Here is a 14,619-nt window from a genome sequence, read left to right on the forward strand (position 1 = left end):
TCTTCGCTCGTTTGATTCGGCTGGTGTACTTTAAGAGTGAGGGAGGACTTCCAGGGATCAATGAACTGCAGTCACAAGAGTCGGTTTGGCCCTTGAGCTGAGAATGGAATCGTTTGATTCAGGGCGGGAATCGTTTAATTCATTCGCAATAAGTTATTTAGGTGAAAGAATAGAAGCTATGGGTCCCAAAAATATGTATTTCAGCAGCGAAAAACCAAGTGTGAATCGCAAAAAAAAGATCAAATTCTGTGAGAATTATTTGTTTTGGTAGAAAAAATGTGTAAATTAGTCACATACAATAGGAATGACTCATATAACATTTACATTACATTTAGTCATTTATCAGACGCTTTTATCCAAAGCGACTTACAATTGTTCAAACACCGACGGACGCAGCCATCAGGAGCAATTAGGGGTTAAGTGTCTTGCTCAAGGACACTACAGCATGCTAGCAGGAGGAGCCTGGGATCAAACCGGCAACCTTTGGATCACTAGACCACCAGCTCTACCGCCTGAGCTACCATCCCCCATATAAAATAGTGTTCGCGTCCACCGAATCGTTCGCCAGTCAAGCATAACCTAGAGTCAGGCATCCTGTGATTTATCTTTTTTTTTTTGTCTGTTTAGGTTGCGGTTGGTTTGGGTGTGTACGGCTCTGTTTAAAGTCTTGTCGGAGTCCCTTTGACCCTGTGAGAGAAACATTACCCGAACCCCAGCGAACAAAAGACAATCCTTTCTTCTGGCGGAGCAGGAAAACCACTCGCGATTGACAGGAAGCCGTGGTTCTAAACCCAGGCGCTTCCTCCTCAAGAGGTATGTCCCGAGGTATTTTCAAACTCAATCAAACTCAACATCTTAATGCCCCAACTTGTTGAGAAGTGTCGAGAAGATGATGTCCAGGGTAACTGAGATTGGCAAGTTGATTAAGAGTCCAGCTTTTTACCGTAGTAGTCCAGACAGAGCTGATGCCTTGCACCAGCTCATCCTTTTCTGTATTTGTGGTACGTAGGCGTAGGACCCTGACTAGAAGTTAACTTGACTTAACTCTTGTGGTGTGGGGATGGTGTGGTTTTAGCAGCCGCACCTGACCAGCGGCTAGGTAATTGGGGACCCAGGATCAGAGTGGCTGCATACCTGTTTCTCGTTGGTTGGACTAGCGAGCAACAGGTAAAACCCCCATCCCCACACACACTCAGGAGAGGAGCCCCTGTCATTCCAACTAGCCCACTCTCTACAATTAACGGTGTGTCTGAAACCCCGTTGTCTGTGTCTCTGTGCCGGATGTCCCTGAAAACGCCACTTTGGTGGCTTGGTTAAACTGACACAACTCTCTTTCTCTCGTTTTGGAACACTGAAATACAATGGAATACACATGAAAACTATACCTGAATCAATCCACGTAGATATTTCTATGCAACATTATTTACTCATGGTATAAAACCTAAACAATCAATACAGCACATTTTCTCAACATGGCCACTGTTTTAACTTGAGTCTGTGTGCGTCAAAATTGTCTTTAATGTAGAGTCATGTCAACTCATACTCCTCACACAAAGATCTAAACATGTGATTATGCTGTAATCATCCCTTTTTTATGGGGTCATTTTTACACTAGTCCAGCCACCGAAGCCTAAAAGACTTGTATTTCCAGTGAGAAAGGAGAACGAAACTGGATCGGATGATCAATATGGTGGGATAAGTGAGGTTGGACTGTGTGTAGCTTGCTTTGGAGCATGGTGCATGACATCTCAAACTGCATCTTTCAGCGGATTACCGGCCCACGTCGTCAGTGATTAGAGGTTCATCGCTGTTCTGAGATTCTATTCTTGAGGACTCACATGGTAAAAAAAGATTTGGTCGATTTGGTCGACTCTTCGTTTGTTTGTTGGTGTAACGCATGGTGAGTGAGGGAGGACTTCCTGTGAATGATCACACAGGAATCATTTAATTCTTAATTCATTACTTACAGTGTCTTGGTGGACTGTGAACATGTAAATCAGTCACATTCACTATGAATTATGTCAAAATTGTCTTGGCCTTTTTTTGCCATAAAATTCACTTGCTCGCCAACTCATTTGCTGAAGTGACTCCTGACTACCTGACCTCCTGACAGGACAGTCATTTAATTGATCTGTTTGTTATGAACTAATCATTTGTGAGTCTTGCATCACTACACTTAATGAGGAAATCAGAGACCATGAAAGGGGCTTTTCCACAATAGGAACCATTTTCAGAACCAGAAATGTATTTCCCAGTACTTTAGGAATTTAGACCTATTTCCACAGGGGGAAATTGGACAATTCCTGATCCAAAACTGACCCTACAAACAAGGCAGTACATTTCAGGAGAATTAAATCAACCCAAGGACTCTCTGGAAATGCTAAGTGTCTGGGCCTCCATGGGTTCTAATTTACTTACTGTACCTTAGTGAACAAGCGGCTCAAGATTGTCAAGATCACATGGCTGAACAACATACACAAATATCTTTTTTATTTATTTAATTTTTCCTACCTCCCCACGCCCTCATCACAGACATACGTTACAGAAGAAATTGCACAACGATGCAAACACTTAATTTTTTGAAAATACCCGACACTTTGTGAAAAGCAGTCAAATATTTCAAATAAATTCCACAATGATCAATGAAATATGTACCGCATATTGGCAGGTGATACAACGAAATACTTTAAAATGTATTGCTCACGAAACATAGGATTTCAAATTTAATTTATTTATCATGTTCATAACCGACAAGTCAAGGAAAACATATCTATGTGTACCTGGTATTTGGGTGGGGGGAGGGCACAATAACTGTATTTACATCATAGAGTGCAGCTTGTGTCAATTGTTAATGTGAGTTATTAATCATTGCAAGAAGAAGTTTCCAATACTGCAGTCAAGCTTGTGGGGGTCAGACAAGGTGCATTCAGGCGACATCATTGTGCAACAAGGACAAAGGGTTAATTTCGGCCATTGCGGAAAATGTCGACTGACATCGTAAAGCAAAACAAGCTGTGCTTAGATTGAGCTGTCAAAAAGGAAAAAAACATTAATAATTGTTTGACACGATGCATGTGAAAAGCAATGCATGTAAAACCAGAAAAGATCATATTAATCAGATACGCATCTTTGAAAAGTGGTATACACTGACACTGTGAATAAAGGATTTGGGGGGTTTTGACAATGAACACAAACATGCTCTACTAAAAAGCAAACCTAAAACAACAATAAGCCTTATAGGGGGGAAAGAGGAAAATATGGAAATAATGGAAATAGAAATAATGATTAAAAACGTCTGAGCATGCGTTTCCCCCATTTGTTCCAGTCGAGGCCTGAGACCACAACCAAAAAGCAACGTAACTCGCTATTTTAAGTAAAAATGTAAAACAATAACAGGAGAACATGTCATGACCGGTGTCAAAAGGAAATTAACTCCATAACTCAAACAGAACACAATACTTTCCCCCTACTTTAATGTATGTTAAACGCACCGGGAAAAAAAGTGCACTCAATTTATTTTAAACTATCAATAAATATGAACAATGTGCAAACACGAGGAAGTCATCTATAAATTTTTTCTTCGGTAATTATACAGTCAATTTTATATTTTTCTCTTATTTTTCAATAATAATTAAACATCCACTAACATAAACGGTATGCAAAGACATATGAATGAATGAATGAATGAATGAATGAATGAATGAATAGTAATGGCTACTTTGGTTCCCTTTGGATCAATAACAAAAGGGTTGGGGGGTAAATTCTATCAATTTACAAAATATATATGTATGTCTTATTATTACCGTATATATACAACTCACTGATTGACTGTAGCAATGGTGACTGTATGTGTATCCAGCTTGTTGCTTCAAAGATCTACAACTGATGCAATTGGACGTAAAAAGAGTTTAAGAATGCAGCTTGTGGCTTTTTACCTAGTAGCCTTGATACTAGTACAGTATAAGTATCAGGACCCAAAGTGCATCTGAGCAGGGAAGTGTGGCCCTGGAACTTCCCACTTCATACAGAAGAGCTCAAGATTGACTTGGCATGGCCTTGGCCAAAGTAGACGCAAACATGAATATACTGTATATATTAGGCTTGATGAAACAAGACTTTCAGCTATCATTTCTTCATTTTGGTGGTTCTCAACAGTCCCTCCTAGTCGTGCTTGAACTGGCCTTTGTGGCAGTCATTTTGTTTTACTTTATCCCCTTCTTTAGTTGTGGGGTTCCAGGCCTTCGAGGTGGTCGGGGATGGGCAGACCGGTGAGCACCGTCAGACACTTGTTCCACACGTTGAACACGGGGCACACAGGCTGGGCGAAGGAGACGTGAAACGTGTGGAGGTGCTGCGAGCCCACGGCATCGTAGAAGGTCACGTAGCTGGCGTCGTAGTCCAAGAGGACCCCCACCCGCCGTAGGTGCGGCGAGGGCTCAATGGCCAGCTCCTTGCTGTTGTGGCGCACCACCCAGGAGTTGTTGCACCGGCAGAGCACCCAGGACGCCGAGTTCTTGCCGATCCACTCGTGCTTGGGGGCAGACTTGTAGGCGATGCCCACAGCGTACCTGTGGGGCAGGGCAGGGCAGGGTAGGAGAGAATGTACACATTCTTCAAAAATGTTCACAGGCAAAATACAAAACCCAAACATTCCAGCATTCCATTTCTTCCCCATTTTTCACCATTTGTGAGACACTTTTCCAAACCACATCCAAGAGGAAGACACACTGCCAAACCTTCTATGGTTTGATAGATCTCAAGGAGATCAAATAACATGATGTAACATTTATGTGGGTTCTCATTAATGTACAGTGGGCAAAGAGGTGTGAAATGTGAAAAAAATGCAGACCCTAGGACATTTTTCTGGACTACACTCACCGGAAAGAGGATACATGCATCTAATGCATCTAAAATATGAAGTAACTAAAAGCTTAAGGTTAGGTCTGGTGAACGGGTTGTGTCTTGTCAGCGTTCCCGTTGGGAAGAGTGGACTCGCTACAATTTACCGTCCCCTTCTATAAGGGATTAAAGGTTAAAAGTATTTATGCTCGATTTAATTGAATGAATCCCTTTGTTTCTACTTCTTACAGATGGACAAGCCCGGCATCGACGCTGGCGCTCTATGGGCCTTCTCTACTGAGGGTAAGTAGGATCTCAGGAACACAGGTAAGTATAAGGTTAGGTTTTAGGGTTAGGGTTAGGGTTAAGGTCAGGTGTTACACCCAAGGAAGACACCCCCACTAACCTTTGTATGGTATATGGTGGGCTAGATATTGAAAATATCTACAAGGTCATACACGCATACCATTCATGAGGAAAGAAGCGATATGGGACGTTGAATGTTGCGATAATTGTCATTTTCTCCCCATTGAGAAACTCTTTCTGTTGAAGACACATCTCAATATTCTCTGCACACCTACTCTATTACACGCTGCTCTTTGGGACTATACTTCCTGCTTGTTCAATAAACCCCCCAAATGAGGGTCAACAGGTGGACTCACCATGTGCTGCCCCCTATCAGGGCCTCCCAGTAGTGACGCCCGCTATCGATATAGACGTTGCCCACCACACCGTAGCTGCTCTGGCTGGTGAAGCGCTCCTGGTTATGGCCTTTCTTGGACGTGGTCTCGTCCCGCTCCACCGTGAGGTTGTCGTGGGAGATCTTCAGCTTCCGGTGGGCTGATTTGGGGTCCAGCTTGAAGGGCTGGCCTGGGTGGTGGACGGAGAGTTTGGAAAGAGGGATGCAATTATGAAAATCCTGAGCTACCACAAAAAGAATGGCTCGCTATTGGAGTGGGAGCGCAAAGCAGGCACTCGCAGATATGAAGGGCATATAAAAGGTGGAAATTAAAGCATATTAGAACTCTAACCTCAATGATATTAGAATTCATTTCATCCGACAGATTGGTATTCACGTAATGACAGAAATATACCAAATAGGCTACCCAATAGCTGCCTTATTTGGCAATTCTTACTAAATTCTCGGTCCACTGCAATATTCCAAAGACTGTAAACAATTCCACATTTACCCCATTTTTATTCAAATAAATAACATCAAAAACTGGATGGAAAAAAAAGAATGAGTTCTACGTAAACTATGAAGTCAGTTGTGTTCCAAACTCGTGACAGGACATGTTTTAAATTTAATTTCTGTTTCGAGCTTACAACTTTTTTCCCACATACAGCACACAACAGCTCAGAAGATTTGTACGAGTTACTGATTTATTTACCACAAATGAATCAAACTGCTCAGGTATTCACTGGTATTCAGATAAAGTTAGGAAGAACGGAAACCAGTGGGTGGATGGAGTTGCGATGGATTTTGATGTTCTGTCGCCTGTCTGTATCTATGGCCTTGGCACCACAATATGTTTCAGACCTGCTTACGATGTAAGAGCCAAGTTGGGTCTCTGGGGTCTTCAGGCAACGAGTTCGTTTCCAAAGCTAAATCATGTTGTGTGTGAAATATGAACTTCACAGATAGATAGACTATAGATCGGCAGACAGACGGACTGACCGCTTTGAGTGACTTTTGCAGTTTTGTCTTTTTTCCAAAACCCTCTTTTTTGTGTGTTTTCGGCTCGCTTTCCTTGCCCTTAACGTGCTGAAGTTTGAACTGAGCTCACTGTTAGTCTTCAGGGTCCCCGGTTCGCTGCTCCTGCTCCCGGCCTGGTTGATGGCCTTGACAACAAAGATGTACTTGGTGCCGCTCTGCAGGCCGTGCACCGTGTAGTGGTTCTGCTTGATGTTGGGCACGATCATCCAACTGTCCAGCGAGTTGCACAGGCCTGAGAGGAGCAGATGAGATTCATCAAGACTGTATTGAGTGGAAATAGAGATGCAAATAAAATGAAATACAAAATATGTACTCATATAAACAGATGTTAGCTGGGAGTGGCACTCGTGCAGCGGATGCCATACTAACTAGTGAGCCCGATATGGGCAGCTGGCAGTTCTCCAGCGCTGTCATGGTGAGAATTGGTACAATTTCTGCAATTAGCATGAAAAGCTTAACAGTCTGAAGAAATGACAATAAACAGAAATGCAGATGAATATGAAATGTATCTCCAAATAAAAATGAAAAATAAATATACAAAAAAAAGAATATAAATTCCATTTAATACTGAAAAATGAAAAATAAATAAATATAACGTATAAAAATAAATACATAGTAAGACTACATAGCAATAATATACAACAATAGTACCAGTAAATATCCTGGTTTCGTTAATATGTGGAGAGCCAAATTGTAGAAATATATCTAATTGTATAAGACATACATACAAGGAAGGAAGCACTGAAGGAGGGAAGGATGGACAGAAGCAGAGGAGGAAGGAGGGGAGGAATGACAGGAGAAAGGAAGGATGCGAGGAGTGATCAATAGAAGTAAAGGAAGCAAGTATGGGGAGGAAGGCACGAAGAAATGAAGGATAGAAGAAAAGACAGATGTAAGGAAGGGAGCGAAGGAAAGGAAGGAAGAGAGCAGTAGTAGAAGGAAGAAAGTACAAGCAAACCGCGGCTAAGTAGTAAAAAACAAATCAAAAAATGATAATTGAAAGATGAATCCCTTCTTCCTCTCCTCTCTCTTGCTTTTTGGGGACAGAAACGCAGACTCAGTGTTGGGCAGCGTTTGAGCCCGTGGCAGTGGGAGTGCACGTGCCACGGCGTGGCGGGGGTCCGTGCCTGCGTGGGAGCAAATGTGCGCAGCAGGAAACCATTCACACCTCGTTGGCTTCGCAGCGCCAGCAGGCTCTGGGAGCATAGGGCTTGTGTGTGTGTGTGTGTGTGTGTGTGTGTGTGTGTGTGTGTGTGTGTGTGTGTGTGTGTGTGTGTGTGTGTGTGTGTGTGTGTGTGTGTGTGTGTGTGTGTGTGTGTGTGTGTGTGTGTGTGTGTGTGTGTGTGTGTATGGAGACCATTCTGTGGCACATAACACTGCTGTGCCGCTAGCTGTTCTCAGGCTTCTCTCTCCCTCCCAATGACAGCATTTTTCACAACATGCACATTGAGCGTGTGTGTGTGTGTGTGTGTGTGTGTGTGTGTGTGTGTGTGTGTGTGTGTGTGTGTGTGTGTGTGTGTGTGTGTGTGTGTGTGTGTGTGCGTGAACGTGTGCCAATCTTTCTGGGTGTATTTTGCCTCCCCTCTAGCCCTCGGCTCTGTCCGGTAATTTGCCACTGTAGAACTGTAAATAGAAAAACCGAAATTTAAATGATGAATACAGGTCTAATAAACTAAAGCAATGTTTGCTAGTTCATCCACTGAATTGTTTGTTTCAGTACGTGAAGATAATGAAGTTTATAAATCTATCTATGTACATTTTCTATCTATCTATCTATCTATCTATCTACCTATCTACCTATCTATCTGTCTGTCTGTCTGTCTCTCTCTCTCTGTCTATCTATCCATCTATCTGTCAGTCTGCCTGCCTGCCTGTCTGTCTGTCTCTCTGTCTGTTTATCTATCTGTCTGTCTGTCTATTTATCTATCCATCTATCTATCTGTCTATCCATCTATCTATCTATCTGTCTGTCTGTCTGTCTGTCTGTCTGTCTGTCTATCTATCTATCTATCTATCTATCTATCTATCTATCTATCTATCTATCTATCTATCTGTCTGTCTGTCTGTCTGTCTGTCTGTCTGTCTGTCTGTCTGTCTGTCTATCTATCTATCTATCTATCTATCTATCTATCTATCTATCTATCTATCTATCTATCTGTCTGTCTGTCTGTCTGTCTGTCTGTCTGTCTGTCTGTCTGTCTGTCTGTCTGTCTGTCTATCTGTCTGTCTGTCTGTCTGTCTGTCTGTCTGTCTGTCTGTCTGTCTATCTATACATCTATCTATCCATCTATCCATCTGTCTATCCGTCTGTCTGTCTATCTATCTGTCTGTCTGTCTGTCTGTCTGTCTGTCTGTCTGTCTGTCTGCCTATCTATCTATCTATCCATCTATCCATCTGCCTGCCTGCCTGTCTGCCTGTCTGCCTGCCTGCCTGCCTATAATAACAGCGGCCACATGACGCCGTTCCCCCCTGAATGGGAAGCGAGGGAAGGGGGAATCACAGTCTCCGGGCGAAGGAGGGATAAGAAGGAGGGATGACAGCGACAGAGGGGAACCTCCAAAGAACCTCGGGAAGGAAATAAAAATGTCAGATTTGGTTGAGAGCCTCCCATGCGTCAGACGCACTCCCAACTTTAACTGGGGGGTAAAAAAAAAAAAAGGAAGAAAAGCACCGAATAGGAAATAGATGTGGCAGCAAATATAGAGAGAGAGAAGGCACTGAGCTAAATAATAAAGAGGAGTGCAGAGGAAGGGCAGAAGGAAGGGAGGGATAGACACAGAAATGGAGGAGAAAGGAAATAGAGAGGGAAGCGGGCAAGAAAGGGAAGGATGACATTGGGGAGGGAAGAAAGAATGATAGAGGAAAGACGAAAGCACAGAGGGAAGGAAGGAAGGAAGGGTGAAAACTGACAAGGGAGGGGGGACAGAGGGACGGGAGGAAGGAAGCAGAGAAGGGAGGACGGAAACCGACACAGGAGGAAGGGAGGAAAGAAGCAAAAAAGGGAGGAAGAATGAAAACTGGTAAGGAAGGAAGGAAGGAGGGGAGGAAGGATGAAAACTGACACGGAAGCGAGGATGGGAAAAAAGGGAGGGAGGAAGCACAGAAAAGAGAAAGGAGGTGAAGAGTGAGAATGACCTAAAAGCACTGTAGTGTGAGTTCCATCAGGGTGAATATTAGCGAGCGCAGAGTCCTGACCCCATTTCCCTCCTGCAGCTCCCGCTCACTCAACTGTCCACTTGATTCCCATAGAGCGTGTGTGTGTGTGTGTGTGTGTGTGTGTGTGTGTGTGTGTGTGTGTGTGTGTGTGTGTGTGTGTGCGTGTGCGTGTGTGTGTGTTCGTGTGTGTGTGTTTGTATGTGTGCGGGTTCAGGGCACTTTAACCAGCACACACGTCACCGTTTACATTAGTCTGGTTTGATATTTAAATTTCTTTCCATGTCGGTGTGAGTTTGTCCGCCTCATTTCTAGGTGCCTGGTTGGGGTTGAGGTGTCTGTCCCGGTTCCTCCATCATTGTCGCTTTGGGGAAAACTTAAACTCTGAACCAGCAGTGACTGGTTCAGAGTTATTTTTGAATGGTGACTACACACATGCACATCATGTCATATCTAAGTTAGGTTTGCTACATTGGGGTAGCTACTATTGTTGTGTCACATTTCTTTCTTAGCTAAAGCTCTTAAACTAGGCGTACGGGTTATGAAATCGTTTCAAATGCATAATCTTTGTCAATGTACTCATTTATTTAGTAAATTGACACTTTGCATCAGGGTCCTGATCGCCATTTTGGGAGATATTTTGTGATAATGTCTGGCTCACTGCACATAGTTATCACTTATCATTACTATCACTACTACCGACTTGCACTCTGCCTCTTTGGATGTTGCTTGCACTGTCACACTCCTTTGCAAATGCTGTATATTATAGATTCTCACTTAGTGTATATATATTCCTTTCTTAATCTTGACTTTACTTTCTCATCCCTTTTTTCCCTGTCGACTGTCGTTTCTTTGGCCAATTTGAGAAATGTGAGGTTTTGAGAAAAGCTGCTGCACAATCAAGCCTTTTCGGTCTCAACAATCACGAAAAAAAAAATCCATGAAATGTCGGAGGGACGTAAAAAAAATGTCGATGCCTCCCTCTAAAATTCTTTGCTCAAGATACTTACTAGCGATGTTAGCTTGTCCAGTGAAGATGGCGTACTGGAGCTCGTAGGACACCACCGAGAACTCATCATCCGACGTCCAGTGGACGGTGATGGTATCGTAGGACGCCGTGCACAGCTCCTCCCTCATGTTGGGAGCACTCGGAGCTGAGGAGTCGGACAAAGTGTTCATAGTGCATGATATCTTAGGGCTGAGAGTTACATCATTTTAATATCGATATCGAAAAGGAAGGAAGGAATGACAGAAGGGAGGAAGGAAAGAAGGAAGCAGAGATGGTGTGCAAGGAAAGAAGTAAGCCAAGGTGGAAAGGAGGGGGGGGAGGAAGAGAAGCCAACAAGGAGGGCAGAAATTAAGGCTAGGACAAAGAAGGGAAGCGGGGGACGAAAGGATGCAGAGAGGGAACAAAGGGAGGAAGGATGGAACGAAGCAGAGGAGGAGGGAAGGAAAGAAAGAAGGATGGGGGAAAGAGAGAAGCTGAGGTGGAAGGAAGGGGGGAAGCAGAGTAGCAAACAAGGAAGGAAGAAATTCAAGCTGGAGCCAAAGCCAAAGGATGGAAGGAGGGAGGGAAGGAAGCGGAGAAGGAAGGTAGGGACAAAGGCAGGGAGGGAGGAAGGATGGACGGAAGCAGAGGGGGAGGCAGGGTAATGAATCAAGGAAGGAAGGATGTGAGGCAGGGAGGGAGGAAGAAATGTTTCAATCAATTCCTCCAACTGCTTGGTCATAATATGCAAGTTTCCTAAAAACAGGTGTAAATATCTTACGAAAGCCCTGATAATCACAACCCAAAATATCGGCCAAGTATCCATATTGAGGCATGACATCAAAAAGATATCTCTGGAAAATGCGTTGTGATGATATACGCTGGCAAGCACAGAGGGTAGCAGCAGGAGTTGGCGTCTTGAGTCTCCCATAACTCTGAACGGTCGAATGTAATTGCGCAGCTTTAAGGAAGAAGAACGAGCGGCGGGAAGATGCAGAGCCGCCATCAACATTGATCGCAGGGTCGCTTATGCCTCTTGGCCTCTTGTGTCGTTCCCCCTCTCCTCCTTCTCTCTCACGAGTGGCTGCGCATCGTGGAGTGATTCAGAGTGATTCACTTAGCACAAAGGCCCTGGAGCAGAGCCCTCTCGCCTCAAAGAGAATAAACAAGACGCAGCCATTTGCGCAGGCTTTCAACGTCAGCTCTGTGGGAAGACCCCATTTTGGTCTCCGGCGCACTCCTTCGCTCTCCCTGGCCTTCATTTCTCAAGGTTTCCAATACGAATCGCTCACGTTGGAGAAGGTTCTTTAGACTTGGTCCACAAATGTAACAATTTCACCCCTTGCCCAACACTAAGACTATTGTTCCCGAATAACACACAGTAATACTTTCAGAGTTGGGGTTGAATGCGTACTTTGTACATATTTGAATGATCAAGTGGTCTCATCTGGACTGAGGCCTGACGGTTTCATGCTATCTTTCTCAATCTAATGCTAATCATGCATGCTAACCAGGAGACTCTAACCCTCACCCCATTAAGATATCGAGTCCAACAATGTGAACGTAATGATATTGTCGTCTCCCAAATTGTGCGAAACAGTAAAACCTGTGGAGGGGTCTTGAATGGCGAGTGGCGGGAGGTTACCTGTGAGGTAATCCAGGTTCTCCAGCAACTTCTTCTCTCGGGTAAAGTCCAGCGCAAAGGTGTCGAAGGTGTCCGTCAAGTGTATCTCCGGAATGAGCACCTGGGTGGATGCCGTCGCCATGGAAACCCTTGAACGATCGCCAATTACAGGAAATTCATTTTTAGCCTTGGTTGAATTCCAAACAGTGTCTATCTACTCACTTATCTACTTTCAATGCCGAGTTGCTTTATCTATCTATCTTTCTCTCAGCTACAGATACTGATACATTGCTACATGTACACATTTACATTTTGAGGCAAATGGGATTTTCACTATTCCCGAAGTAGTACATCTTTGACGCCCCTCTCCTTGAGGAAAGAGAAGTTTGGCAAGAGGCGACACATTTTCGAACAATATCCCAACATCTGTTCAGGGGTGTGAGGTAGTCGTGCATGCGCTTAGGTGTGGGAAATTTGGACAGCCTTGCTAAAGCAAAGGTGAACAGTACGTGTGTATGTGTGTAGACTGTTCTAACCTCTCGTTGATCCCCTTGGCAGTCTGTAGGAAGCGAGCGTGGTCCGTCTCCTTCAGCGTCTGGTCAGCCTGAGTGATGAGGGAGGAGGACCTCTCGATGCATTGCTGACAGTTGGAGATCTGCTGGGCGAGTTTCCTCAGCCGCTGGGACTGGGACGAGGAAGGGAGGGGCGGACGTGCAGTATGGAGCTTTAAGTCTATTGCATTTGTAAAGCCGCCACTATCATAGAGCTCCCAAAGAGCTTAGCAGGCCCACATTCAAAGGGCAGCTTGACAGCAGCCCCTAAGCCTAAGCGCCTCAGATGGTGAAGTAAATGCTCCCAAAACAAAACTTCCAGAAAGGAACAGTGGAAACCTAGAGAAATTACACATATGGGGGTTCCCCATTTCTCAATGGTTTGGTGAGCCATGGCGTAAGCAAGCTAGCTGACACTGTATAGATGTGATATATGGAACTGCATAATAGAGGACAGAAACCTTCCAAATGGTCCGCTAGAGTTCATACGGGTAACGGCTGGGTATTGTTTAAAAAATGACGATGCTAGTACCAATACCAGTACCCTTAAAGTGATACCGATACCAATAGAGTTCTTAATTTCGATACCTTTGATTTTCTACTATACCCATCATGTAAATGGAAACATTCAGTTGCGTAAAGTGCAAACACTCCTCCCCATCCAAATGATTTTTACACAAATACAATTTAGAATTTTTTCAAATAATTCAAATACTTATTAAATAACTGTACAAACTGTGTTATTTTAAAGAAAGGAGGAAAAAAAAGAAGAGGAAAACCTCTTTCACTATTTATATTGAAACCTGACTGTTGTTTTAAGACAGACTTGAAAAACGGAAAAGTATCCTATAACAGATTACTATTGCTGCTGCGCTAGTGAGACAATCACACGTCGCATTAAGTCGTGGAACGCTGCAAGCAAAACCATACAAAGTCATTTTTTTCTAGATCTGCACGGGTACAAAGAGGATTGAAGCAGGTATTGTTTGACAGGAGAAATTTCGATACTACTTGGTATTGGGTTATTTTGGTCGATACCTTAAAGGTATTGACTACCAATACCCAGCCCTAGTATGGGTAGTCAGGTTAAATTAGTTCCAAACAAGAAGGTAGAGTGAGATAAGAGCTTTTCCCCGGGGAGAAACATTGTTTTGGAAAAAATTGTGCACAGAATCAAAGTTATTTGTGTGGAATCACGGTAGCATGTAAAATTAAATCAAAATTACAGTTTCCACCGCACAGCAGCTGTTTCACTGAAGCTTGTAGTATTATGCAAAAAGCAATGAAAAACGCCAGCAACGCGTAAGGCTGTCAGAGGGATGCGGACAACGTGGGCAGAGTGGTACCAGATCGGTGCCACTAGTGGAGCGTCCCGGGTGGATCTACGATTGGCGGTCCTGGGGCTAGCTTAGATTTCCTTTGCTCCCTTCTTTCCATCCCGGCTCTCGAGGAGATTTAAAGAGGCAGATTGAGGACGGCTGAGCAGATTAAAGTCAAGGGGAAATTTCATCGCCGGTCTTGCCAAAAAATGAGGAACCAACATGGCAACCTTGATTGAAACAGACAGTTTTCTAGGGTACCAGATCGTACCAGAGAAGTTTACTTCACGGCTTTGCAGGATCGCTTTTACTTCAGGAAGGAGGATGTAAAACCGTCGTTGTGCTGATTGATGACAGGAACCCTGCGACGGAGGACTCCCAGTGACATTTCTGTGATTAGCGAGACTTCCTGGTGGCACTTTTTTCC

The 14,619-nt window shown here is 43.9% G+C and overlaps 1 protein-coding gene across 1 annotated transcript in view; it reads right to left on the minus strand.

Moving 5' to 3' along the window:
• Positions 1–2,485: 2,485 nt before the first annotated feature.
• Positions 2,486–14,619, minus strand: part of LOC307248291 (E3 ubiquitin-protein ligase Midline-1-like) — a gene marked incomplete at its 5' end in the record, with an annotated part of 30,235 nt that continues 18,101 nt past the window's right edge. Inside the window, 6 exons of the mRNA XM_080024641.1 lie at positions 2,486–4,568; positions 5,502–5,709; positions 6,627–6,788; positions 10,721–10,864; positions 12,344–12,471; positions 12,859–13,007. Of these exons, the coding sequence (XP_079880767.1) occupies positions 4,220–4,568; positions 5,502–5,709; positions 6,627–6,788; positions 10,721–10,864; positions 12,344–12,471; positions 12,859–13,007 (1,140 nt within the window). The 3' untranslated portion in view covers positions 2,486–4,219. The remainder of the gene's footprint in view (positions 4,569–5,501; positions 5,710–6,626; positions 6,789–10,720; positions 10,865–12,343; positions 12,472–12,858; positions 13,008–14,619) is intronic.

Source organism: Zeus faber (assembly GCF_960531495.2).
Source record: "Zeus faber genome assembly, chromosome: 2".
NCBI classification, from domain to species: Eukaryota; Metazoa; Chordata; class Actinopteri; order Zeiformes; family Zeidae; genus Zeus; species Zeus faber.